Source organism: Drosophila virilis, unplaced genomic scaffold, assembly GCF_030788295.1.
Source record: "Drosophila virilis strain 15010-1051.87 unplaced genomic scaffold, Dvir_AGI_RSII-ME tig00001590, whole genome shotgun sequence".
Lineage (NCBI taxonomy): Eukaryota > Metazoa > Arthropoda > Insecta > Diptera > Drosophilidae > Drosophila > Drosophila virilis.
The window spans coordinates 587,127-614,771 of record NW_027212847.1 but is presented as its reverse complement, the minus strand read 5'-3'; the positions used below and the strand labels follow the sequence as shown (position 1 = coordinate 614,771).

The 27,645-nt window shown below is 36.0% G+C and overlaps 1 protein-coding gene across 1 annotated transcript; it reads left to right on the top strand.

The window, feature by feature from the left end:
• Window positions 1-574: 574 nt before the first annotated feature.
• da (transcription factor daughterless) lies at window positions 575-13,721 on the top strand. The gene is made up of 2 exons (XM_002060068.4): window positions 575-925; window positions 11,241-13,721. The coding sequence occupies exon 2, from the start codon at window positions 11,290-11,292 to the stop codon at window positions 13,318-13,320; it is 2,031 nt and encodes a 676-aa protein (XP_002060104.1). The 5' UTR covers window positions 575-925; window positions 11,241-11,289; the 3' UTR covers window positions 13,321-13,721.
• The last annotated feature ends 13,924 nt before the right edge of the window (window positions 13,722-27,645 follow it).

Genomic DNA, 27,645 nt, shown 5'->3' with positions numbered 1-27,645 from the left:
TTCCCTCGCACTGCAAAAAACATCCTCGGCTTACTCTCAGTGATATTTCAATTTGTGTATTTACCGTTGTGCTTATTATTAAAGCTCTACATTGCCTTAATTTTACACGGGCGTGTACCTAGTGCAAAAGTAATATCTATAGATTTTAACCCAGAACGTTCCATGTACATTGTCACAGCCGAAGCAGTTTTGAATATGACTTATCTAGGTCTTAAGAAATAAAACCGTTCCGCAACAAATTTTTGAATATATTTGACTTTAAAATATAATATATGACACGTTTAGACATACACAGTTGCCATTCTTTATATTGAAACTTGATATGTACTGAAGCAGGTTCTCTCCATTATTGTTAGTGCCAGGTTGTATAATTTTTTTTTTTTTCATAATGAAATAGTTATATAAATATATAAATAACACACATATATATATAAATAAAGAAAAACATGATATCATTATGTATGAATAGAGAACACCGCTCCTATTTATTGTGTTTAAGAGTGCGTCTTTCTTAATAATCGATTTGAATATTCTATCGAAACCTTACAAAATACAACGCTGAGAATGACGCACGAAGAGAACAAAGATGGCGTTCACGACGGTATCACGAACAAAGCCTGGAGAGAATTAAATTTAGAAATGTGAATTAAAAAAAAACGTTAAAACTGTGAAAATATTATTAAAAAGAGAGTATTACCATGTGTAAATTAAAAAAGTATTACGCCAAATAACCGTTGGCTATTGCTGTGCTTGTTTTGCTTAAACCAAAATATACAGACAAACCTATATAAAGTTTGTGTGTTCGTGGTCAAAAGAAATACAAATTGGTTAATACAGACGGTTCGGTAGTTGAGAGAAAGTGAACAAGAATAGTAACTCACCGACAATAAACCAACGGCAATTAAAATACTTAAATTTAGTTTCAGTAAGTATATAACTTTTGTAAGCAAGTCAATAAGTTTCAAAATACTTGAGAGGTTGAAATGCACATATGTAAATATAGTCAATTAAGTAATTGTAATGCATGATATACAAACAGATATGAATGTTATCCATTTATTTATTGTATTAAAAAACTATGAGTGTAACCTTTTCAAATCAATTCTCCAAAAATCTTTGTAATAGTAAAATAAATAGAGATCAGTCAGCTTCTTTAGTATAATTTAATTTAAGCAAATACTAGTATTTCAGTCAAACAACAATAATGCAGTGCAAAACATCAACAATGCGCATGGCATGGTTCTCTTCCTCTCCTCTAATGGCCAGCATAGTTTTCAGCCTAGCCTAGCTCAATAATATTATGATAAAAAAGAGTCAAACTTTGTCTGATCTTCGAGCCGTTTTATTTAGTCAGCTGCAAATAGTTCGATGCAGCATAACAAACATGCATTTTCGGTTACGCGCGTTTTGTGAGAAAATCAATTTGTAGCGGCATAATATAAAATATTGCAAGAAAATTACAATTACAATTTCGCACAGATTTCTAATTATGATATATACATATAATGATCATATATATTAAATACGTATGTACTAACTGGTATATATTGGCCCTACCCAGTGCAAAACCATTTGCCGTCCTTGAACTGCACGTTCAAAGGTTTGTTTTACATAGATATTTAAAAATGAACATAAATAGTGAAAAAAAAAATGTTTAAGTGGATGTTTTCTTTTAAATTAATTTTAAACTCTGACGGAAATGCGTGAATCCGAAAAATAACTTTTGGTTCAGAGAGTATAACGGTATACTCGATCAGATGGTAAACAACAAATTTTCATACAACTATTTTTCCTCCGTCATGAAAAGTAACTACCGTGCAAATTTCAGCTTACCAACTTTTACGGTTTACGCCCGAGGAAAAATTAATTCTGCCTGTACTATCTCGAAGTCCACTTTAATTTCAAAATATTTGACCATCGAATAAACATTCATGTTACCCGCATTATCCATCCAAGAGCGGTAGCCTCTCAAACAAATACAATTTTTAAAATGAGTTTGGGGACGAAAAAAAAAAGTTGCATGCAACAGTTTTTCACTCATTTCCACAGTTCCGGATGGAATCGCCAAAACACGTATTCGTTTAGTTTTAATGTGCCTGACAAATATGTTTGAAAAAATAATGGTAAGCTAAATCATTTATACAACCGTTCTCCGCCAATTTACCACAGTTTAACTTAAAAAAAAAAAATCATACAACTTACTTACTAAACTTAATTTTTAGTCTAATGGATTTAAAACTTAGTTTAAAATGGAAAATTTTGGTATTCTTAAATTTGTACGGGCCTGTTTTATGTTTTGATCAAATGTAACATGCAATTATCGTTTAAAAGGTTAATTGTTTTATGAAGTCGCTGTCATTAAGCTAATGCATAATTGTTCCATTAGGAAATTAAAGATGAGTGGTAAAATATATATTTTTTAATTGGGTTTATGCTATTTTATTTTTTTTTATTTGTATTTTATTTATTTATTTATTAATGGTCGACAAAACGAGTGTCTTCCTCATTATTCAAAAGATTGTACAATAGAATTATATGCTAAAAGCCTAGTTAAAGGATACAATTTTCTAAATAGCATCACCGACCGATGGAGGTGTTTTATTTGCCAGTCCGGCCAGCTGTGCCCCTTTTCACAGCTAATTTAGTCAGTGACGCTATTAGAGCCTACATCTAAGCAGAAGTTTGTAAGTAGGAAAAAAGTGATCTCAAGTGAAATTAAAAATAATCTTAATTTGCTATATTAATAAAGAAAATACAATAAATAGGAAAAAAGAAAGTAAGAAAATTGTTAAAGTAAAGCAATGTAAGTTAGATAAAGATTGTTAAGTGGATAGGACAAAGAGAAAAGTTATGGAAAATCACCGACACGGTGAGGGGAAATTTTTCAGCCTGTCCGGCAAGCTATGCCCCTGCTCATAGCTGGGAATGGTCAGCGACTTCCCGAAGGTATCCTGAAAGCAACGATTTTATTAGGGGTATTCGTTATTCGTCCTACTGAAATAAAAAGTCTGATGCTTTTTTACGGCAAAATTAAAAGAATGTATATCTATTTATTAATTCGATAAGTTCATGGGATGATATCAGTATTATTATTATTAAATTATTCTCATAATTAAATTTGTTGACTGTTGGCGAGTTAATTATGTTTACGAATTCAAAAGTGTAGCGTTAGAGGTATTGTTTTTCTTGTCGTTTTCTCAACGTGCGTTGCTGTTGTTGTTTTTTATGTGTGAACTTTTTGCCTGATTTTTGTGGCGGCGTTCGTGTATTAAAGTTTGTTGCTGTTTTTCATTCAACAAAATGTTTCGACAGTATCCAAAGAATGTTAACCTCGACCGATCTAGAAGGCGAACAATCAATAACTTTCTATTTAGAAATCAGATTTATGTTACAGACAAGAAATTAAAATATCTCATATATTTACTACTAAACTATTGGTATTTGATCAAAGGTTCCCCTAAGTCCGCCCCTTTAATGGTTTTTATCGAGCCTTTTATGTGTGTGCTCCTAGCCAATTATTAATAGTGCGCTATGGATTTGGATTAGTTATTCGACCCAGACAATCTTCATGTCTCTGTGGTATTAGATGTTCCGCACATAAAATGGAGCTCTTGCCATCATGCGTAGAGTCCTGCTTTGTAGAAATGATTAGGTGACGCAAATATTTATATGGGATATCGCCAGATAGATGGAACAGTTTGAAGATAAATTAACAGCGTAAAAAATTTTCTTTGTTTCACTCTTGATTTAGGGTTGATCAGTTTAGCCTTAGATCTAGGAATTGATTTTACTTAATGATATATACTTTAATAATTTTAGCCAGGTCTGATATGAAGTTTCTGCGTCGAGCCCAGTTGCTAAGGGGATATAAGTAGTCTTAGCTGCATATTCGGCAGAAACTGGGGATGTGGCGCTGATTATCGTGCAGAGGCGGGAATAGCGAGCGTAAGAACGGCCCTAGTACTCTACCTTGCGGAACTCTAGCTTCAATATAGTGGGGAAGGGACTCCTCCGTCCTTACTTTGACCCTTAAAGGCTGACCCTAAACGTAGGATCGGAACAGGGTAAAATAGGGGGCTGGCAGTCCGCGTTTCAGTTTTTCTTATGCTGGAAGGAGCCAAGAGCCAGATACGATCAAATATACAATTATACCCTAAATCCATTAAAAATGGATATAATGTATTTGTGAAAATATATGCAGCAGGCAGAGCGAAATCTAGATATGACCGTCGCGTGCATCCGTATGTATGTAAGCAAGGATCTCAGAACTTATAAGAGCTAGAGACTTAGTCTTGAACGTAGGTCCTTTTAGTGCCCGCGGAGTATGAGTTTCCAAGCATTCAATTAGAATCGATATCGAAAGCCTTTTTTTTTTAGTAAATATTTTAGGTTTTAAGAGCTAGCCACTAAATTTTATTTGTAGCTTGAGTAATATATATATATACTATCGGGTATAACCCGATTGGACGGGGACTCTAATTTCTTCCCAAAGTGATCCTATAGTGGTTGGTTTGGAAGCAGCAATTGCCTTCTTGACGTCGGACCACAGATTTTTAATTGGAGTCAGGTCAGGCGATACAGCAGGCAGCTAAAAAACGTTCCCCCAGAGTTTCTTACTGGTGTCGTTGGACTCATTTTCCTGTTGAAAGATCTGTACGAGTGGCATTTCGTATTCTACAAAGGGTTCCATAACTTTCACCATGATATTCACATACACGTGCTGATCCATGATGGTTTTATCTTATGTATTGGACCTACTCCGTAGTATCAAAAGCAAGCCGATATCACTACACAACATCCTTCAAGCTTAATGGGTTTTGGGGTGTACTGGGGTTTATATTCTGTGTTTCTTGGACGTCTAACGATGATCGAGATCCATTTCCACCAAACATAATCGCTTTGGACTCATCTGACCATAGAATATTCCTCCATTGTTGGGATGTCCAATTTGCAAGATCCCTAGCAAACTTCATGTGCCGTCACATTTATGTTTTGCTCTTTTTAAGCTCGGTAGCAGGCTTGATCCTTCGTATTTTGACGAGTCAGTCCTTTGACATGAAGAGGGGTCATACATCGTTATCGTCCGCGTGTCTGCATTTTTTTTTTATCTTAGTCAAAACCAAATAGCCCGTTCATTCTGCAAAAGCGATTCCGCAATATAACGAGGATTCACTAAGAAAAGGGCTAATAGTGCTATTTTTTTGCACTTTTAAAACTGTTTTCATTATATTTTATAGAGGTTTAAAAATAAGTTTGATGCAAAATGGACAAAACTTAAAATTAAACAAAAAAAAAAAAATCTTTATAATGCACTTCGCACCGAAGGAATTTAGATTTTGCAAAAAATTTGAAATATATCTCAAATGATTTTTATGTAGATCCTTGGAAATTAATTTAAGGGCAAAACATCAACCACAAAATCTTTGAACTCCGTTTCCACCAAGGAGGGATGAATTTCCGAAAAGTACAAAACACCTTTCGAACAAAACGAGTTTCATACAAACATGTTTCACTAATTACCCATTCTTGTGAGTTGAATTTCGAAAATCGCTGAAATACGTATTTATTAAGTTCCTATGTAGAATTCTGAAAATAAGTTTTAAACAAATCTTAGAAAACTTAAAACTTCGTCAAAAAATCAAAGAATTGCACTTTTCCCTGAGGATGCTTTCATTCTGCGAAAAATGTGAAAAACATTAAATAACTTTCCATATAGATCTTTGGAAATGAATTTGAGAGCGAAACGTCACCCAACGTCACGAAACGTGACCCCCATTTTCATCATGGAGGAAAGCAGTTTTTCTAAAAGTGTGAAACACCCTTCAAAACGATTCGAACAAAGATCTTTGAAAATGAGTTTGAGGCTGATCGGATTGTAAACAAAAAAGTTTCATACAACCGTTTTTCTCGATATTTCCACACTTGCGGGTGGAATTTCCTGGAACCCCGGTATCAACGTGCACCTTCATCACATAGGGTAACTACAGTGATAATTACAGCTTCCTAGCTCTTACGGCTGTGCGTTGGTCACCAATCAGTCAGTCAGTCAGCCAGGACAAGCAGTTTTATGTATAGAGATAAAGCATCTTTTAGTTTAAGCTATCTTAAAGAAAACTGTATTATTTATTTATTTATTTTAATTTTGAAAAATTATTTTTATTACTGCCTATGCAAACGAGATTGTAGCGCGGGCTGCATTTGCTATTGGCAAAATGGGGATCACGGTATCCCCTAGTCGGGAAATCCTGACTAGAGACTCTAACTGATTTTCTGTGAGTAATATACAATATATTTCGCGAAATTCAAAAACAAACTCAAAACTTGCTTAACTTTAAGAAACCATCTGTAAAGAATTTTTATAGAAAGTAATGACTTTCTTAGATGAAAAAAGTTAAAACTTCATAGGTTAGCTGGAAGCCAAGAATGAAGGGAAATAATGTCGGCATTTAATTGATTATAGATCTTCTGTAATATCTCTTAATGCCAGGTACATCTTAACATCAGTGGCATACAATATACAGGTAAAGCCAATAATAAACTAGTAAGAGGTTCTAGTCGGGAGCTCCCGACCAATTTGTTCAATCACCAAATGTAGCTCGAGCTACGCGCTCATCTGTAGTAATAAAGAGTAATAAAAAAAAAAATGTTCCCTTGGTAGGGCTCGAACTCGCAACGAACCGCACTATTTGCCGCCGTCTCTACCAAACAGCCAAAAAAAAGTTTCCTCGACGGGGCTCGACCACGCAACTGACCACAACACTTTCTATGCCTCTAGCTAACAGCTACACTAATAATTAGGTATTATTGAGAAAAAAAAAGGATTTAAATAGCAGCACAGAAAAGAATCGCAAGAATCGAATTCGAAGCAGACGCGCATAAATGAGAGTGTGTACATGTATAAAGACATTCTTCGAATGTCCAATTGCGCAGTAATGCATAACTTGGGTTTTTTTTTAAACCAATATTAATGGCATTTTCTACAGTATATCTTATTATACTATAGAATATTTGGTGGGCAATATAAGTTGGGTTATTTACTTGATTTATAGCTCTAGGTGGCGATAGATATAAAATGAAAGATACTTGATACATATATATATATATATATATAATATTCTAGAAGCAGCATATCAAGTTAAATGAATCTAGCTCTTATTATTTACCCAATTCACTAAAAAAACTGGATTTCGATATCGATTGTTATCGATTGCGTAGAAACAGAGTACGTTATCGATTATCGGAAACAAACTTGATTTCAAGTCTCTAGCTCTTATAGTTTCTAAGATCCTTGCGTTCAGACATACGGACAGACGGACGGATCGACTTGGCTGTTGATGCTGATCAAGAATATACTTTATGGAGCCGGAGATGCTTCCTACTGCCTGTTACATACGTTTACATTTTGCACAAACACAGTATACCTCTCTTACCCATTTTCAATGGGTTCAAGGTATAAAAAGACTTCTCCCTCGGACGCGAACTGCGAATACTCCACATCCATACTAAGAACTCAAATTAAAAAGCAGAGCATACGCAGATTAAAAGCATACGATACTATATCTGATGTTTACAGAAATTCTTGCAATTTGCACTAGCTTCAGCAAACACGTAGTCTGCCAATATATATATAACCACACGTTTTCTTTAAAAGCTTCTGTGTTTCTTAAACGATCGTACTGAAATTTTCAGCAGCAGATATTTTCGTGCAACAAAATATTTGTATATTTTTAAAGAGACAATTGCATTGGGCTTGTGGCTTTAATTGGTGGGTTTTTCCAAGTAATTTATTTATTTGATTTATAACTAATAGGTGTTGGCTTGAGGGTTCTTGATCTGTAAATTCTATTTCAGAAGCTACATAACAAATTGGATTCTAGCTACTAAAACCTTAGAGATTTGCTCAAAATACAGGAATTTGATAGCGATTTTTATCGATTGTTTGGAAACGGGGAGGGTAACGGAATGTCGGAATTTTACACAAGTCGAGTTCGCTGATCGTTCCAACCAATCCAATCGCTCGATGGCAACATCTGGCTAGCACGGGTCTTTAATTTACTTAATATACTGGAAGTTCTCTTCGATCAACCGGTAGAGGAAAGATAGGCCTAATACTACTTTATGAGTATATATGACCGTCAACCACTGTCATTGGCTTCAGATGCCTAGAGTGCGTCGCACAGTCACCTATACCATTTCTTTTTTGCTTAATTTAGATATGACTTGTCACCCAGCTGCCGACCGTGGTAAAAATAATCTATTTAATACATGTTTAAAGTCAATCGAATAATATAATAAAAAGACTGAAATTCGTAATCAAATGTTTTCGCCCGTGTTAGTCTTGTGGTGAGGAATCTTAAGCTTTCATTTTATACCTATCGCCACCTCCCCGCTACCACCCTAGAGCTATAAATCAAGTTAATAACCCAACTTGTATTGCCAACCAATTTAAGCCACAAATATTGCATGGTACTATAAGATATACTGTAGAAAATTTCTGCTCGCATTGTGACACCATGGTAATTGCTTTTTCTGTAATGATATTTTAGTTCGTTTTTTCTCATAGGTGTAGCTATAGGCATAGTAAGTGGTACGGTCTGTCGCGAGTTCCAGCCCTAACGGGGAAAGTTTTTTTTTTTTTTATTTTTTGTGGTGTGGCTGTTAATTAGAGTTCAGGATATTCCCTAGTCGAGAGCTTCCGACTAGAACCTCCTACTTGCTTCGTTAATAATACTGTGTCTTCCAAATTTTTGTTTTTCTTGACAGCATAATCTAAAATATTAAGTGGGGCTACTCAGCGGTACAGGTTTGAGTAAATTTACCCGTTTAGTTGTTTGTTTTTTGTCAATGGCGTACCATATTTAAGGGCTTAGGTAAGGTCAGTCCCAACTGTGGATGATGCGACGGTCGTAATTGACATGAACACCTTTGGTGTACAGTATGGGGTGAAAATGACAATGAAAATGAAAAATGAAATGAAAAAAAAAAATGGTCTATTCCGAACATATTTTAGAAGCATTCCATGGAGATGTTTTTGGATTCGTTAATGACGTGTTCGGCAAAAGGCGAATCAGAAGACTCAGAAGAGTTGATGTCGTTTTTTTAACTTCCTTATCATTTAAAACTGTATCGTTTTAAAAACATCACCACCGAAATGTAAGCTCATTTTCGTAGTAAAATTATATCCCATGTGGTAGGTTATAGTTATTCATTGTAGAACTTGGTTCCGTCACTTATATGTACGTGCCAACATTGCGGCGGCTATTAGCATTGTCGCACTGTATTAATATATTGTTCAGAACGGTGTTTAAGAAGTTAGCTACATATATCCAGTGGAATATTTTGTGGTGATTTCTACAAGGCGACGATAGCTAAACAGCTCATATTTTATGCCCCGCCTAGTAGGAGTGCTGTAAAGTATTAATTAAATAAATTAATCTAAGTGTTGTTTTGCTCACCTCTGAACAGATTGATGAGAGTTAACAGCTAACTAAACAATTACTTTTGCCAAAAATAAAAACGACATGTTGGCAATTTAAATTTAAAATACCTAAATTCGTTGACCCTACCACCGTGTTTACCAGTTTTGTTTCACTGTGACTTCTTGATTCCGAAACTAATTCCGTGCCGGGAAATACGGCACTAAACTAAATGCCAACCCGGTAATAAAAATTCGATGATCCGTTGAAGTGATTGTCTTTGCTCAAGAGTCCTATTGAAGCCGATAAGAAAGATATGTGTGTAAATACATTTTGTTTTTTATAACCAGTTCTGCTCAAAATTGTATAGAGGCAAAAAATTGGTTTTTTTCTCATATCCCATTGACATACTATATCATATAGCTGATAATGTTTCGATCGAACACAAAATACATTTTTCTTGTATTAAAAATTGATTTTAGTTTTCTGCAAGAACAAAACGAATTAAAATGAGTGTGTACATACATGTTTCTTGTCATTTGCGCTAGAAGCCTCAATCACGTGTAATTTTTGTTTCTTTACCAATCTTGATTAAATTCGCAGCAGTAAATCTTATTGTGCTATAGAATATTTTATATGCAATAAAATTGTAGCTTAAATTGGTGGGTAGTTAAAATTAGTTTATTTCTAGCTTTGGGGTGTATTCAGGGTATTCCCTATATGGGGACTCCCGACTGGGGCCTCTTGTGGTTATACAATTTTTTTGATTGCTAGTATATACCTTAGATGCAGGGTATCTTTCAGCCGGGCTAGTTACCCTCAATGTAAAATACCAAAGTACGTTAGTGTCGGCAAATTCCAGGTTGCCTTATAAAAATTGCCCATTCCTGGATCTAAGTATCCAGAGATCCGGCGGGTGTCTTAGTTCCAAGCCTTCGATGTTGTAGGTTTGTAGGTGTGTGATGTAGAGTAGTGTCGTTTTGGGTTGGTGCAAAGGATGATTCCCTTTTACTGGGATGAATGCTATATTGGTTCTGTTCTTTGAGTGTGGAAGGTATCGCAATTGCAGATTAATTGAAGTTAATTTTAGGAGGATGCACGCAGGATAATGGCAGACCTTGGTATAGGTTCGTAATAGCGGATAGCACCGATCAAATGGTTCAACAGCAGGATTTTTTCAGAGTATGTGAAGTAAATATGGTCCATTCTCTGGGATCTATGTCTTTTACAGTAGCCCAACATTTTTAAAAGTGCCCTTCGCTAAAACCTTTTCCAATCCAGTAGCTTCTGAAAGTCTACACACACTCGCATTAAATACACCAGGAGTATCGTTTTTTATGTTGTTATAGGATTCTGTGATTGCGTAAATGTATGCATCCCACAAATTTATTTGCACTTTTGTGAAGCCATCAGACTTCCATTTTCTGCTTAGTGAGATCCGAATACCACCAAGTAATCGTTCTATTGGTCTAAAGGGACTAGGAACTAACTTTTATTGTTCACGGGATAATTATATTTTTTTTTTTTTTGACTATCATGTCAATCAAGATTATCGTGTCTATTATTATTCCTCAGTTTTAAGACTCTAAAGTCTATAATTTATCTAAGAGTTGGCTATCGACTGCTGTTTGAATTCAAAATATTGTGCAATTGCCCGTTGACATTTGGCGTTAAAGTTATATACCCGCAGCAATAAATATGACTTTTTTATTATTATAAATTGTTAAATCTAACGTCTTAAATCTCTCCTATTTTAACTCTTTAGTTACATACACTGATCATATAACGCTTTTAAAGCTAACCGAAATAATTGTCTACTTACAGGTTTCTGAATAGAATAAGCTGGTCAGCTATCATTCATAAATCAGAAAGAATGGCGACCAGCGATGATGAACCAATGCACTTGTATGAAGTGTTTCAAAACTGTTTCAACAAAATAGCAAATAAACAACCCCCGGGAACAGTAGGAACTGAAAGGGGAGGGGGTTACCACTCACCATATGGAGGCCTTGCTGGGGAAAACGGAATATACCCAAGTGACTTTAATTCCATACATGATGCCAACGGAAGCAATCATAGGTTTGCGAATACTTCAACGGTTGACCAGTATTTTGATTCCGGCGCAACTAGTAGCGCAGGATGGTATCAATCACAAATGCACAGCAGCTCTAACTATATGGGCCAAACATCTTATCAAAGCAACGCACCAATTTCTTCACATACTATGGATCATCAACAAGTCCATAATACTGAGGGCTTAACAAGTACGAATATTGGCATGCAAATGGCTGCTGAAAGTGGTCAGATTGGTGTGCACAGCCCGGTATCGACATCTCTTCCGCCTATGAGCTCTTTTCGGGGTGGATCTGGTAGTTTACCAAACATTGGAGCAACGACAGTGCTCTCCCCAGCAGTGTACAATTCACCACAACACAATCAAACAGCAGTGCAAGCACAACATAGCTCCCTGTCTTCTGCTGGGCCAATTGCCCATCATTCCCTGAACCATACACCGCTACCTCACCCACATTCCCATCACAATCAACAACTTAGTCCTGCAATGCAAAATACCGATGGATTTGGTGGAATAAGTGTGAAAGTATCTGGTCCTGGTAATTCTTCGGCAGCGTCATTGCGTCAGCAAATATACATGTCGGCTGCAGCAGCTGACCAGAGTAGCAGCTTTAGTTCAAACCCATCAACACCTGTCAATTCGCCACCTCCATTAACACAATCTGGAGTTGGAGATGGAACTGTTTCTGGGAATGCTGGATGGAGCCATTCTGTCATAAATGGCAGTGGCGCTGCAAATTATACAAGCGATATGGTGCCTGTAACCAGCTTACATACCATGGCTTCTGTTTTTCAAGGCGCACGTATGGAAGAACGCTTAGACGATGCTCTCAATGTTTTACGAAACCACTGCGAACCAGAAATGTTATCAAATGTTAATACATCTCTTAATTCAATGGACAATACTGAAACGTTATCTTCCTTTGTGGCCAATTCACCTTCGTCCCATCTAGTTGGTGGTAGCTCCACTGGAAATGCCGCACTAGTACCTAACTCATCAAATACCATTACGCATGAAGTTCTATCATTAAATACACCATCCGCTGGTGCAACTGCAATTCAAACAATCGGAGGTACTGGTTTGTCAAATATTAAAATAGAACGAAATGCATCGACGTCAACATCTGCAACAACAAAACCAACTAAAAAACGAAAGGAGCAAATTGTAATCAGTAGTGTAGGTGCAGGTGTGTCTACAACTTCTAGCATTTCTAACCTAGAAATTTCTGATACAAAACCTACAAGCTCTTTAGAACCTTCAAACGCTACACAGCTTCAACAGCTTTCTCAGGTTACAAAAGGTTCGAAAAGACCACGTAGGTATTGCTCCTCTGCTGACGATGACGATGACGCCGAGCCAGCTGTGAAGGCTATACGCGAAAAGGAACGTCGTCAGGCTAATAATGCTCGAGAACGCATTCGTATACGTGATATTAATGAGGCTTTGAAAGAACTGGGACGCATGTGTATGACACACCTGAAATCTGATAAACCTCAAACTAAGCTGGGTATCCTTAATATGGCTGTGGAGGTAATTATGACATTAGAGCAGCAAGTTCGGGAACGAAATTTAAATCCGAAGGCTGCATGCCTGAAGCGTCGAGAGGAAGAAAAAGCGGAAGACGGGCCCAAATTAAATATCCAACATCACATGATACAACAGCCATCTGTTAGCACCGTCGGGAATAACTATCATCACACCCAGACTTCACAACTCGTGCCCCTACCCTCCCAGACCATAAGCAGTATGGCCCTCCCAGCTAATCAGTCTAGTAACGTTTTACCACCACATTTACAGCCACAACAGCAAATTGCTCAGCATCCACAATAACATGATGTCAGCAGTGACCTAAAACCATCACCATCTTCCATTACAGCTCAATTTAACCCACATTCTACAAAGTACTCATCAGCCTTTGAGCTAGACCAACATTTATTAAGCAATTTTTTGAGACGATATCATGCAACCCAAACAATTTCTGAAACAACGCCTCCTTTACAACACCCGCAGTTTTAGCTTATTTTCTACTATCATGAATTTTAAGCACCTACATATACAATTTGTATCTTTATCAATTGTAGATACTTTTTATTCCGGTTGACGGGGTAATATTATTTATAGGTTTTTGAATTGTAAATCCATACGATATGTTGGACCCTTCTTTTAAACTTTCATTCATTCATAAATTTATAATTAGGTATATTTAGGTTAATAAAATCCAATTTCATATATACAGACTTTCTTGTATTCCCCATATTTTTACGACTATATATAAGCAAATGCACGTTAATTTTTAATAATCGTGTTAAATGCTCGCATGTAATTATAAAAATAAAAAATATATATATATATATATATAAATAAATAAATACATATATATTTATATATGTATAAATAAATATATATATATATATATATATATATTTATATATGTGTAAATAAATATATATATATATATATATTTATATATGTGTAAATAAATATATATATATATATATATATATATATATATATATATTCGAAGGAAATAATCGTTACAAAAAGCCTATCTGTTAAAATTAGGGTTAAAAAACTTTTTAAACGGTTTTCAACTATGTAAAACGCTAGAGTAGGTTTTCATTAAATAAAAATGGAATTGCTATTTAATTTGCAACGTCGTAAACTTAATTGACATAGGAAACTAACTTAACTTAAATCATCCATGTCAATAGGCTGCCAAATATGATCAATGCTGCTTAGATAATTAAAAGCAATTGATTTGTGCGACGACGAAATTCAATGAGCATTTTTGGTATGCAATGTATTTTACGTGTTATTTACCCAATCTTAATGTAATTTTTGTTTTCATAGCATGGGCGTTAACTAAAATCCAGCTTGTTAATGGGGAAAAACATTTTGGTTTGGAAATATGTATTAAGTTGTTCTTTATTCATACATAGCTGCTCAATCATTTCAATTATAAATTGTAAAATTATAAGTGTGAATGTATGTGTTTCTTGCTACACAATGGTTGCCCCGCCGTTTATAATAAATAAATGAGGCAAAAGATAATTTACAGAATTGTTTAATAGTTTTCGTAAAATATGTTTGGTAATTTAAAATTGTGTACAGCATGTAAGTCGCCAAATAAGCGGTGTTTAAAATTCATGAGCCACTTTAAATATTTTTGAAAAAGTGCTTTAGCCTTCCGCAAAATATTTGTTTTACATCACAAGAGCTACAATCTGTGGACAGAGGCTATAAGAAATGTGTTCAGTGGTCAGAGGCTAGTACACATTTCTGAAAATGTCTCATTTTTGCCAAATATGTAAAATGCGACCTGTATGTTTCCCCATAAGACAACGCATTTAACACCTTTTTTAAAAATGTAACATTTGAAAAATATGTAAACTCGCCCCGAGCATTTCGTGTTTTTTGCGATGACCTGTACACTGGCTTAAGAAATGTCACATTTTTAAATTTCACATATTGGTGTTCCACCGGTTGTCGGTAACATGTGAGTGGCAAAAGCACCGCTTCTTTAAATAAACACTTGATCTGATTTAATTTACATAAGCGCCGTAAGGTTTTTCTTCCAAAACTCAAAAATTTCGCTCTCGAAGTAAGGGCTCCATTTTAGGTACTTTTTTCGAGATTTCGCTATGTTTAAATTCTAAAAACTGTAGAATTTTTTGTATATTAAATTTCTTGTTTAAAGTTGAACCAAACAAACCAAATAAAATATTTGAGATGTAAATCTTCATCGGTGTTTCAGAGCACAAACTGGCAGGAAAAAACAAAACTAAATAATCGAAATTAAAGCGTGTACGATCAGTTAAATTAAAGTTAACTTATAACGAGAAAGAAAGGCTATCTTCCGCAACGTTCCTATGGCAGATATATGATATAGTAGTCCGATGTAAATAAGATTTTGCAAAAATGAAGGGAGCATAGTGAAATCTTTAAATGCCGTGTTTAATCAAAATATTTGGAATGACAAAAAAACAAAAACAACTTAATTTTCGGCCGATCGTTCCGATGGCAGCTACATATATGATGTAGTGTACCGATTTTAATAGGATTTTCATTTATATGAAGAGCATAGTAAAAGTAAAATGCCGATTTTTTTTTATGATATCTTGATAAACCAAAATGTTTTTTATACAACAACTTAATTTTCGACCGATCGTTCCAATGGCCGCTATATGATATAGTGGTCCGATCCATGCTGCGTGCAATAGAAAAAAGGACTTCTGCAAGGTTTCATTAAGATAGCTTTAGAACTGAGAGACAAGTTCGCATAGAAACCGACAGAAGGCCATGGCTATATCGACTCGGCTATTGATGCTGATCAAGAATATAGTACTTTATGGGTTCTATGCGTTTTTGAAAAAAAAAAAAAAAAGTTAAATAGATAGTAAAAAGTAGGAACATGACATAAAAACAATTATCAGCTGTGTTTTGAAACAGCCGGTAGTCCCGACGCCAAATTTCTTACTGGATGCTGTACATTTAATTATTGATGAAACTACCACGATAGCGATGTATTTGATACCACGAATACAAAAATTGGTTATTTTATTTATTTATTTATTAATGGTCGACAAAACGAGTGTCTTCCTCATTATTCAAAAGATTGTACGATAGGTTTATATGCTAAAAGCCTAGTTAAAGGATACAATTTTCTAAATAGCATCACCGACCGATGGAGGTGTTTTATTTGCCAGTCCGACCAGCTGTGCCCCTTTTCACAGATAATTAATTTAATGACGCTATTAGGGGTGGGGGAAATTTTTTCAGCCTGTCCGGCAAGCTATGCCCCTGCTCATGGCTGGGAATGGTCAGCCACTTCCCGAAGGTATCCTGAAAGCAACGATTTTATTAGGGGTAGAGACAGTTCGGTAGAGAAAACGTGATGCAAACTATTATAATTTTTACAGAGCACGCGAAAAGGATTGTGCATAGCGTAATCTGTTGTGCACGTAGATAGTAATAAGGGGAGATAATTTCTGGTTGGTCTAGCCGGAACAGAGAATTGAAGACGCCCTAGTAGAAAAGGAGAATCTATGTCGCCAATAATCAACTTATGTAGAAGGACAACACCGAGAATTGTCCTACGGTTGGTTAACGACGGAAGATTGAGAAGAAGCAGTCTGCTGGAGTAGGACGGCAACCGAAGATTAGGGTCCCAATTTAAATCTCGTAAGGCAAAAAGCAGAAATTGCTTCTGAACAGATTCAATACGATCCTGGCTGTTGTTATACTGTGGAGACCAGATGCAAGAGCAGTATTCAAGGATAGGGCGAACAAGAGAGATGTACAGAAGTTTTGTTAACAATGGTATCTATATGAAGATTGAAACAGAGTTTAGAATCAAAAATAACGCCTAGATCCTTAACTGTTAGTATACGTTGCAAAGGGATATTGTCGAGTGTATAACTGACAAGATAAGGTGTAGTACGATTAAATGTCATAAACATACACTTTGAACAATTTAGATGCAATTGATTAGCCGAACACCAAAGTTGCATAGCGTTCAAATCTTCTTGTAGACGAGAATGATGTAGGGGGTTAGTGTATGATAGAAAAAGTTTGACATCGTCCGCATACATGAGTACACGGGCATGTGATATAACAGAGGGAAGATCATTTATAAAAAGAGTAAAGAGTAAAGGTCCAAGATGACTACCTTGAGGAACACCAGAAGTAACGTGAACCCTTTTAGAGGTAGTCAACCTCAGTATTACTCTTTGGGTCCTACCTTTTAAATAAGAATTATTCCAAAGTAAAAGGGACAGAGGGAAACCTATTCGGTCAAGTTTAAAAAGTAAAATGTCATGGTGCACATAGTCAAACGCCTTACTGAAGTCAGTGTAAATGACATCAGTTCGCATTTTCGAAAGGAAAGCATCATTTACCAAGGAAGTAAACTCAATCAGACTGGTCGTAGTTGACCGATTCTTTACGAATCCATGTTGAACAGGGGAAACAACTGATTTGCAGAAATGCTGCAAATTCGAAGTGATTATTTTTTCAAATAATTTAGGAAGAGCGGACAGTTTTGCAATGCCCCTGTAATTTTGTATATCAGACTTCCCACCTTTCTTGTGAAGAGGAATGATATAAGATTCTTTCCAAAGATATGGAAAGACAGAAATTTCAAGGGATAGATTAAAAAGCTTTAGCAATGGATAAAAAAGGGAAGAACTACATTCCTTGAGTAGACAACTAGGAATATTGTCCGGCCCAGGAGAGTAAGAAGATTTTAAAGAGTTTATAGCTAATAGGAGAGAGGAGTGTGAAATAATGGGGGGAGGTATAGAACTAGCGGAAGAAATAGTATAAGGGTAAGAATTAGTATTAGGACAGACTGAAGAGTAGGTTGATTGGAAAAAATTAGCAAAGAGGTTAGCAGAATCAGTGTCATTGCTAGCTTTATCCATCCCAAGAAAAAAAGAAGTGGCAAACTTGAAGATTTGCACTTCAAGTTTACAAAATTATAAAACTGTCTCGGATTTCGGGCGAATTGCCTTTTACAACGAATTAGATAATTCTGATAGCATTGAGAATTAAGAAGAAGTTCGACTTGGCTATGGAATATTTAGCCAAGTCTGTACACGAACCAGACTTTTTAAACTTTTTAAAATATTTGGATTTTACATTTTTTAGATGTGATAATCTGGGAGTAAACCAGGGTGGTTTCGAAAAAGTAGTCGAAGGAATTGACTTAGGAATACACACATCTAAGAGGGAGTTTAGGGTGATATAAAAAAATGAATGGCTGTATTCATATCAACTGAGTCATATAAGAAAGACCAATCGGTTGAATAAATAAGCTGAATAGCAGCAAAGAATAATTGCGAAAGCAATAGCGGGGCTTATTGGCTGATGAGCACGAAATGAAAGGATTACAATTTAGCATTGCAATCTCTAAAGTTGAATGATAGACATCCTCAGGAAGAGATAAAGGAGGGGACCTAGACACATTCGAAATAAGGTAGTCATTAACAAATACAAGGTCAAGTGTTCAATTCATATGATTAGAAATTGAATTGATTTGATACAACGAAAGATCAAGCATGCAGTCTATAAAATCGTGCTGTGCTGAGGGCACTAGATAATTTTCAGCAGTGAATAATGACCAAGAGATGTTCGGCAAATTAAAATCACCCAACACCATTAATAGGTCATTATCCCGCACGTGTGAAGAAACTTCTTTAATACAAGTAATATGATTCATATAAACTTGAATATCAGAAGAAGGTGGGACATAAGAGCATGTTACATAGATATTCCGTGTAGGAAAAGACACCTTAACTGAGACAATCTCAGCGTCAGTAGGCGTACTAAAACAGAATAGTTCAGACTGGAGAGTGGCTTTAACGGCAATTAACACCCCACCACCTCGAGTCGGCCGATCATTTCTAAACAAAATAAAGTTATTCGGTAAAATCTCAAAATCAGATATGGTTGAGTTTAACAATGTTTCTGAAAATGCTATTATGTCCGAATCGAAGGAAGTGCTGGCAATGAAAAGATTTTTAAGCTTTGAAGTGAGACCTCTGACATTCTGATAATGAATAAAGATTTGGTCAGAAGATGAAGCTAGTTTTTTGGGGCAGAAATGGTACCCTGTATTGAAGGGACTGGAAGGGTGACAGGCTGGTTACGCTTTTTAGGCTTGAACTCATGAACAGTCATATGTGGTGGCCAAAATTTGGGATCACAAATGATTGGGAACATATCATGTGAAACATTTATTTTGAATGATGATATTTCACGAGGGGTGGAGAAATTAAATTTGGTTATTGACACGCTGTAAGCAGATTTTTTAGCAATATAGGCTGCCAATGACTCAGAAGTGGTGTCCGACGAAAGTCGAGACACAAAAACTTGCCTACGAGGGGCAACTACCGTTAAAGTAGGCGCTGATGGGGCTGTAGGTAATACAGGAGTTGGAGGAGCTAACGAGGCACAATGATTGTTTTCAACAATCTGGTCAAGATTGCGCGCAGGACTACCTTTGCGGCTAGGAGCTGACGGGGCTGAGGCAGTTTGATTAATTGGGACGGGATCAGGTACGGGCTCTACAGGGACTAGTACAGGGGTTGAAACAGGGGTAATTGGACAGTCGCTTGGAGAAGGCGATAAAGACAACATTGGAGATACCTCCAAGTCACAAGAGCTACAATCTGTGGACAGAGGCTATAAGAAATGTGTTCAGTGGACAGAGGCTAGTACACATTTCTGAAAATGTCTCATTTTTGCCAAATATGTAAAATGCGACCTGTATGTTTCCCCATAAGACAACGCATTTAACACCTTTTTTAAAAATGTAACATTTGAAAAATATGTAATTTCGCCCCGAGCATTTCGTGTTTTTTGCGATGACCTGTACACTGGCTTAAGAAATGTCACATTTTTAAATTTCACATATTGGAGTTCCACCGGTTGTCGGTAACATGTGAGTGGCAAAAGCACCGCTTCTTTAAATAAACACTTGATCTGATTTAATTTACATAAGCGCCGTAAGGTTTTTCTTCCAAAACTCAAAAATTTCGCTCTCGAAGTAAGGGCTCCATTTTAGGTACTTTTTTCGAGATTTCGCTATGTTTAAATTCTAAAAACTGTAGAATTTTTTGTATATTAAATTTCTTGTTTAAAGTTGAACCAAACAAACCAAATAAAATATTTGAGATGTAAATCTTCATCGGTGTTTCAGAGCACAAACTGGCAGGAAAAAACAAAACTAAATAATCGAAATTAAAGCGTGTACGATCAGTTAAATTAAAGTTAACTTATAACGAGAAAGAAAGGCTATCTTCCGCAACGTTCCTATGGCAGATATATGATATAGTAGTCCGATGTAAATAAGATTTTGCAAAAATGAAGGGAGCATAGTGAAATCTTTAAATGCCGTGTTTAATCAAAATATTTGGAATGACAAAAAAACAAAAACAACTTAATTTTCGGCCGATCGTTCCGATGGCAGCTACATATATGATGTAGTGTACCGATTTTAATAGGATTTTCATTTATATGAAGAGCATAGTAAAAGTAAAATGCCGATTTTTTTTTTATGATATCTTGATAAACCAAAATGTTTTTTATACAACTTAATTTTCGACCGATCGTTCTAATGGCCGCTATATGATATAGTGGTCCGATCCATGCTGCGTGCAATAGAAAAAAGGACTTCTGCAAGGTTTCATTAAGATAGCTTTAGAACTGAGAGACAAGTTCGCATAGAAACCGACAGAAGGCCATGGCTATATCGACTCGGCTATTGATGCTGATCAAGAATATAGTACTTTATGGGTTCTATGCGTTACACATTTCACGACAAAATTATAATGGGTATAATAACAATTAATATTAACATAAGATGGCCTGTTATTAAATCGGAATATTTATGAACATTAGTAGCCGATCAATAAAAAAATTAAAAGAACTCAACATGAGAAAAGATGAACGTTTATATAAACACAAATACTCCCGTAAATATGTTAACGATTTATTATAATTTGTAAAATTGTTATTTAATTCCTTTGAATTGGAATTATATGCAGTGTACACTGGGTGCTTATTATTTATTTGTAAGGGCTATCATATAATGCTAGATTCAGTAGGGACTCTATATAAAATCGTATGACGTGGCGATTAGCAGCGGTAGCAAAAACCTCCACACTTTCAGAGCTACGGTATGAAAGGGTCCTCCGTGCTGCTTAGCTGTTGGTCCACTAGCCCAGTGAGAGTAGCCTCTGCCTGGGGCAGAAAGTGTTTGGTGCAAGACTCCCAAACTAAATCGGGTTTCTACATTTTGCCACTGGCCTTGGTTTACGTTTGGGTGTTATATGCTTAAATTAATTTCAAAAATAAATATAAAAAAAAGTTAAATAGATAGTAAAAAGTAGGAACATGACATAAAAACAATTATCAGCTGTGCTCTGAAACAGCCGGTAGTCCCGACGCCAAATTTCTTACTGGATGCTGTACATTTAATTATTGATGAAACTACCACGATAGCGATGTATTTGATACCACGAATACAAAAATTGGTTATTTTATTTATTTATTTATTAATGGTCGACAAAACGAGTGTCTTCCTCATTATTCAAAAGATTGTACAATAGAATTATATGCTAAAGGCCTAGTTAAAGGATACAATTTTCTAAATAGCATCATCGACCGATGGAGGTGTTTTATTTGCCAGTCCGGCCAGCTGTGCCCCTTTTCACAGATAATTTAGTCAGTGACGCTATTAGAGCCTACATCTAAGCAGAAGGTTGTAAGTAGGAAAAAAGTGATCTCAAGTAAAATTAAAAATAATCTTAATTTGCTATATCAATAAAGAAAATACAATAAATAGGAAAAAAAAAGTAAGAAAATTGTTAATAAAGTAAAGCAATGTAAGTTAGATAAAGAGTGTTAAGTAGATAGGACAAAGAGAAAAGTAGGGGAAAAAGAGGTGGGGGAAAATTTTTCAGCCTGTCCGGCAAGCTATGCCCCTGCTCATAGCTGGGAATGGTCAGCCACTTCCCGAAGGTATCCTGAAAGCAACGATTTTATTAGGGGTAGAGACAGTTCGGTAGAGAAAACGTGATGCAAACTATTATAATTTTTACATAGCACGCGAAAAGGATTGTGCATAGCGTAATCTGTTGTGCACGTAGATAGTAATAAGGGGAGATAATTTCTGGTTGGTCTAGCCGGAACAGAGAATTGAAGACGCCCTAGTAGAAAAGGAGAATCTATGTCGCCAATAATCAACTTATGTAGAAGGACAACACCGAGAATTGTCCTACGGTTGGTTAACGACGGAAGATTGAGAAGAAGCAGTCTGCTGGAGTAGGACGGCAACCGAAGATTAGGGTCCCAATTTAAATCTCGTAAGGCAAAAAGCAGAAATTGCTTCTGAACAGATTCAATACGATCCTGGCTGTTGTTATACTGTGGAGACCAGATGCAAGAGCAGTATTCAAGGATAGGGCGAACAAGAGAGATGTACAGAAGTTTTGTTAACAATGGTATCTATATGAAGATTGAAACAGAGTTTAGAATCAAAAATAACGCCTAGATCCTTAACTGTTAGTATACGTTGCAAAGGGATATTGTCGAGTGTATAACTGACAAGATAAGGTGTAGTACGATTAAATGTCATAAACATACACTTTGAACAATTTAGATGCAATTGATTAGCCGAACACCAAAGTTGCATAGCGTTCAAATCTTCTTGTAGACGAGAATGATGTAGGGGGTTAGTGTATGATAGAAAAAGTTTGACATCGTCCGCATACATGAGTACACGGGCATGTGATATAACAGAGGGAAGATCATTTATAAAAAGAGTAAAGAGTAAAGGTCCAAGATGACTACCTTGAGGAACACCAGAAGTAACGTGAACCCTTTTAGAGGTAGTCAACCTCAATATTACTCTTTGGGTCCTACCTTTTAAATAAGAATTATTCCAAAGTAAAAGGGACAGAGGGAAACCTATTCGGTCAAGTTTAAAAAGTAAAATGTCATGGCGCACATAGTCAAACGCCTTACTGAAGTCAGTGTAAATGACATCAGTTCGCATTTTCGAAAGGAAAGCATCATTTACCAAGGAAGTAAACTCAATCAGACTGGTCGTAGTTGACCGATTCTTTACGAATCCATGTTGAACAGGGGAAACAACTGATTTGCAGAAATGCTGCAAATTCGAAGTGATTATTTTTTCAAATAATTTAGGAAGAGCGGACAGTTTTGCAATGCCCCTGTAATTTTGTATATCAGACTTCCCACCTTTCTTGTGAAGAGGAATGATATAAGATTCTTTCCAAAGATATGGAAAGACAGAAATTTCAAGGGATAGATTAAAAAGCTTTAGCAATGGATAAAAAAGGGAAGAACTACATTCCTTGAGTAGACAACTAGGAATATTGTCTGGCCCAGGAGAGTAAGAAGATTTTAAAGAGTTTATAGCTAATAGGAGAGAGGAGTGTGAAATAATGGGGGGAGGTATAGAACTAGCGGAAGAAATAGTATAAGGGTAAGAATTAGTATTAGGACAGACTGAAGAGTAGGTTGATTGGAAAAAATTAGCAAAGAGGTTAGCAGAATCAGTGTCATTGCTAGCTTTATCCATCCCAAGAAAAAAAGAAGTGGCAAACTTGAAGATTTGCACTTCAAGTTTACAAAATTATAAAACTGTCTCGGATTTCGGGCGAATTGCCTTTTACAACGAATTAGATAATTCTCATAGCATTGAGAATTAAGAAGAAGTTCGACTTGGCTATGGAATATTTAGCCAAGTCTGTACACGAACCAGACTTTTTAAACTTTTTAAAATATTTGGATTTTACATTTTTTAGATGTGATAATCTGGGAGTAAGGAGGAATTGACTTAGGAATACACACATCTAAGAGGGAGTTTAGGGTGATATAAAAAAATGAATGGCTGTATTCATATCAACTGAGTCATATAAGAAAGACCAATCGGTTGAATAAATAAGCTGAATAGCAGCAAAGAATAATTGCGAAAGCAATAGCGGGGCTTATTGGCTGATGAGCACGAAATGAAAGGATTACAATTTAACATTGCAATCTCTAAAGTTGAATGATAGACATCCTCAGGAAGAGATAAAGGAGGGGACCTAGACACATTCGAAATAAGGTAGTCATTAACAAATACAAGGTCAAGTGTTCAATTCATATGATTAGAAATTGAATTGATTTGAAACAACGAAAGATCAAGCATGCAGTCTATAAAATCGTGCTGTGCTGAGGGCACTAGATAATTTTCAGCAGTGAATAATGACCAAGAGATGTTCGGCAAATTAAAATCACCCAACACCATTAATAGGTCATTATCCCGCACGTGTGAAGAAACTTCTTTAATACAAGTAATATGATTCATATAAACTTGAATATCAGAAGAAGGTGGGACATAAGAGCATGTTACATAGATATTCCGTGTAGGAAAAGACACCTTAACTGAGACAATCTCAGCGTCAGTAGGCGTACTAAAACAGAATAGTTCAGACTGGAGAGTGGCTTTAACGGCAATTAACACCCCACCACCTCGAGTCGGCCGATCATTTCTAAACAAAATAAAGTTATTCGGTAAAATCTCAAAATCAGATATGGTTGAGTTTAACCATGTTTCTGAAAATGCTATTATGTCCGAATCGAAGGAAGTGCTGGCAATGAAAAGATTTTTAAGCTTTGAAGTGAGACCTCTGACATTCTGATAATGAATAAAGATTTGGTCAGAAGATGAAGCTAGTTTTTTGGGGCAGAAATGGTACCCTGTATTGAAGGGACTGGAAGGGTGACAGGCTGGTTACGCTTTTTAGGCTTGAACTCATGAACAATCATATGTGGTGGCCAAAATTTGGGATCACAAATGATTGGGAACATATCATGTGAAACATTTATTTTGAATGATGATATTTCACGAGGGGTGGAGAAATTAAATTTGGTTATTGACACGCTGTAAGCAGATTTTTTAGCAATATAGGCTGCCAATGACTCAGAAGTGGTGTCCGACGAAAGTCGAGACACAAAAACTTGCCTACGAGGGGCAACTACCGTTAAAGTAGGCGCTGATGGGGCTGTAGGTAATACAGGAGTTGGAGGAGCTAACGAGGCACAATGATTGTTTTCAACAATCTGGTCAAGATTGCGCGCAGGACTACCTTTGCGGCTAGGAGCTGACGGGGCTGAGGCAGTTTGATTAATTGGGACGGGATCAGGTACGGGCTCTACAGGGACTAGTACAGGGGTTGAAACAGGGGTAATTGGACAGTCGCTTGGAGAAGGCGATAAAGACAACATTGGAGATACCTCCAAGTCACAAGAGCTACAATCTGTGGACAGAGGCTATAAGAAATGTGTTCAGTGGACAGAGGCTAGTACACATTTCTGAAAATGTCTCATTTTTGCCAAATATGTAAAATGCGACCTGTATGTTTCCCCATAAGACAACGCATTTAACACCTTTTTTAAAAATGTAACATTTGAAAAATATGTAAACTCGCCCCGAGCATTTCGTGTTTTTTGCGATGACCTGTACACTGGCTTAAGAAATGTCACATTTTTAAATTTCACATATTGGTGTTCCACCGGTTGTCGGTAACATGTGAGTGGCAAATGCACCGCTTCTTTAAATAAACACTTGATCTGATTTAATTTACATAAGCGCCGTAAGGTTTTTCTTCCAAAACTCAAAAATTTCGCTCTCGAAGTAAGGGCTCCATTTTAGGTACTTTTTTCGAGATTTCGCTATGTTTAAATTCTAAAAACTGTAGAATTTTTTGTATATTAAATTTCTTGTTTAAAGTTGAACCAAACAAACCAAATAAAATATTTGAGATGTAAATCTTCATCGGTGTTTCAGAGCACAAGCTGGCAGGAAAAACAAAACTAAATAATCAAAATTAAAGCGTGTACGATCAGTTAAATTAGAGTTAACTTATAACGAGAAAGAAAGGCTATCTTCCGCAACGTTCCTATGGCAGATATATGATATAGTAGTCCGATGTAAATAAGATTTTGCAAAAATGAAGGGAGCATAGTGAAATCTTTAAATGCCGTGTTTAATCAAAATATTTGGAATGACAAAAAAACAAAAACAACTTAATTTTCGGCCGATCGTTCCGATGGCAGCTACATATATGATGTAGTGTACCGATTTTAATAGGATTTTCATTTATATGAAGAGCATAGTAAAAGTAAAATGCCGATTTTTTTTTATGATATCTTGATAAACCAAAATGTTTTTTATACAACAACTTAATTTTCGACCGATCGTTCCAATGGCCGCTATATGATATAGTGGTCCGATCCATGCTGCGTGCAATAGAAAAAAGGACTTCTGCAAGGTTTCATTAAGATAGCTTTAGAACTGAGAGACAAGTTCGCATAGAAACCGACAGAACGCCATGGCTATATCGACTCGGCTATTGATGCTGATCAAGAATATAGTACTTTATGGGTTCTATGCGTTACACATTTCACGACAAAATTATGATGGGTATAATAATAATTAATATTAACATAAGATGGCCTGTTATTAAATCGGAATATTTATGAACATTAGTAGCCGATCAATAAAAAAATTAAAAGAACTCAACATGAGAAAAGATGAACGTTGATATAAACACAAATACTCCCGTAAATATGTTAACGATTTATTATAATTTGTAAAATTGTTATTTAATTCCTTTGAATTGGAATTATATGCAGTGTACACTGGGTGCTTATTATTTATTTGTAAGGGCTATCATATAATGCTAGATTCAGTAGGGACTCTATATAAAATCGTATGACGTGGCGATTAGCAGCGGTAGCAAAAACCTCCACACTTTCAGAGCTACGGTATGAAAGGGTCCTCCGTGCTGCTTAGCTGTTGGTCCACTAGCCCAGTGAGAGTAGCCTCTGCCTGGGGCAGAAAGTGTTTGGTGCAAGACTCCCAAACTAAATCGGGTTTCTACATTTTGCCACTGGCCTTGGTTTACGTTTGGGTGTTATATGCTTAGATTAATTTCAAAAATAAATATAAAAAAAAGTTAAATAGATAGTAAAAAGTAGGAACATGACATAAAAACAATTATCAGCTGTGCTCTGAAACAGCCGGTAGTCCCGACGCCAAATTTCTTACTGGATGCTGTACATTTAAATATTGATGAAACTACCACGATAGCGATGTATTTGATACCACGAATACAAAAATTGGTTATTTTACTTATTTATTTATAAATGGTCGACAAAACGAGTGTCTTCCTCATTATTCAAAAGATTGTACAATATAATTATATGCTAAAGGCCTAGTTAAAGGATACAATTTTCTAAATAGCATCACCGACCGATGGAGGTGTTTTATTTGCCAGTCCGGCCAGCTGTGCCCGTTTTCACAGATAATTTAGTCAGTGACGCTATTAGAGCCTACATCTAAGCAGAAGGTTGTAAGTAGGAAAAAAGTGATCTCAAGTAAAATTAAAAATAATCTTAATTTGCTATATCAATAAAGAAAATACAATAAATAGGAAAAAAAAAAGTAAGAAAATTGTTAATAAAGTGAAGCAATGTAAGTTAGATAAAGAGTGTTAAGTAGATAGGACAAAGAGAAAAGTAGGGGAAAAAGAGGTGGGGGAAAAATGTTCAGCCTGTCCGGCAAGCTATGCCCCTGCT

What these genes read in the sequence shown, in the direction of transcription:
- da (XM_002060068.4), top strand. Translation starts at nt 11,290, where the DNA reads ATGGCGACCAGCGATGATGAACCAATGCACTTGTATGAAGTGTTTCAA.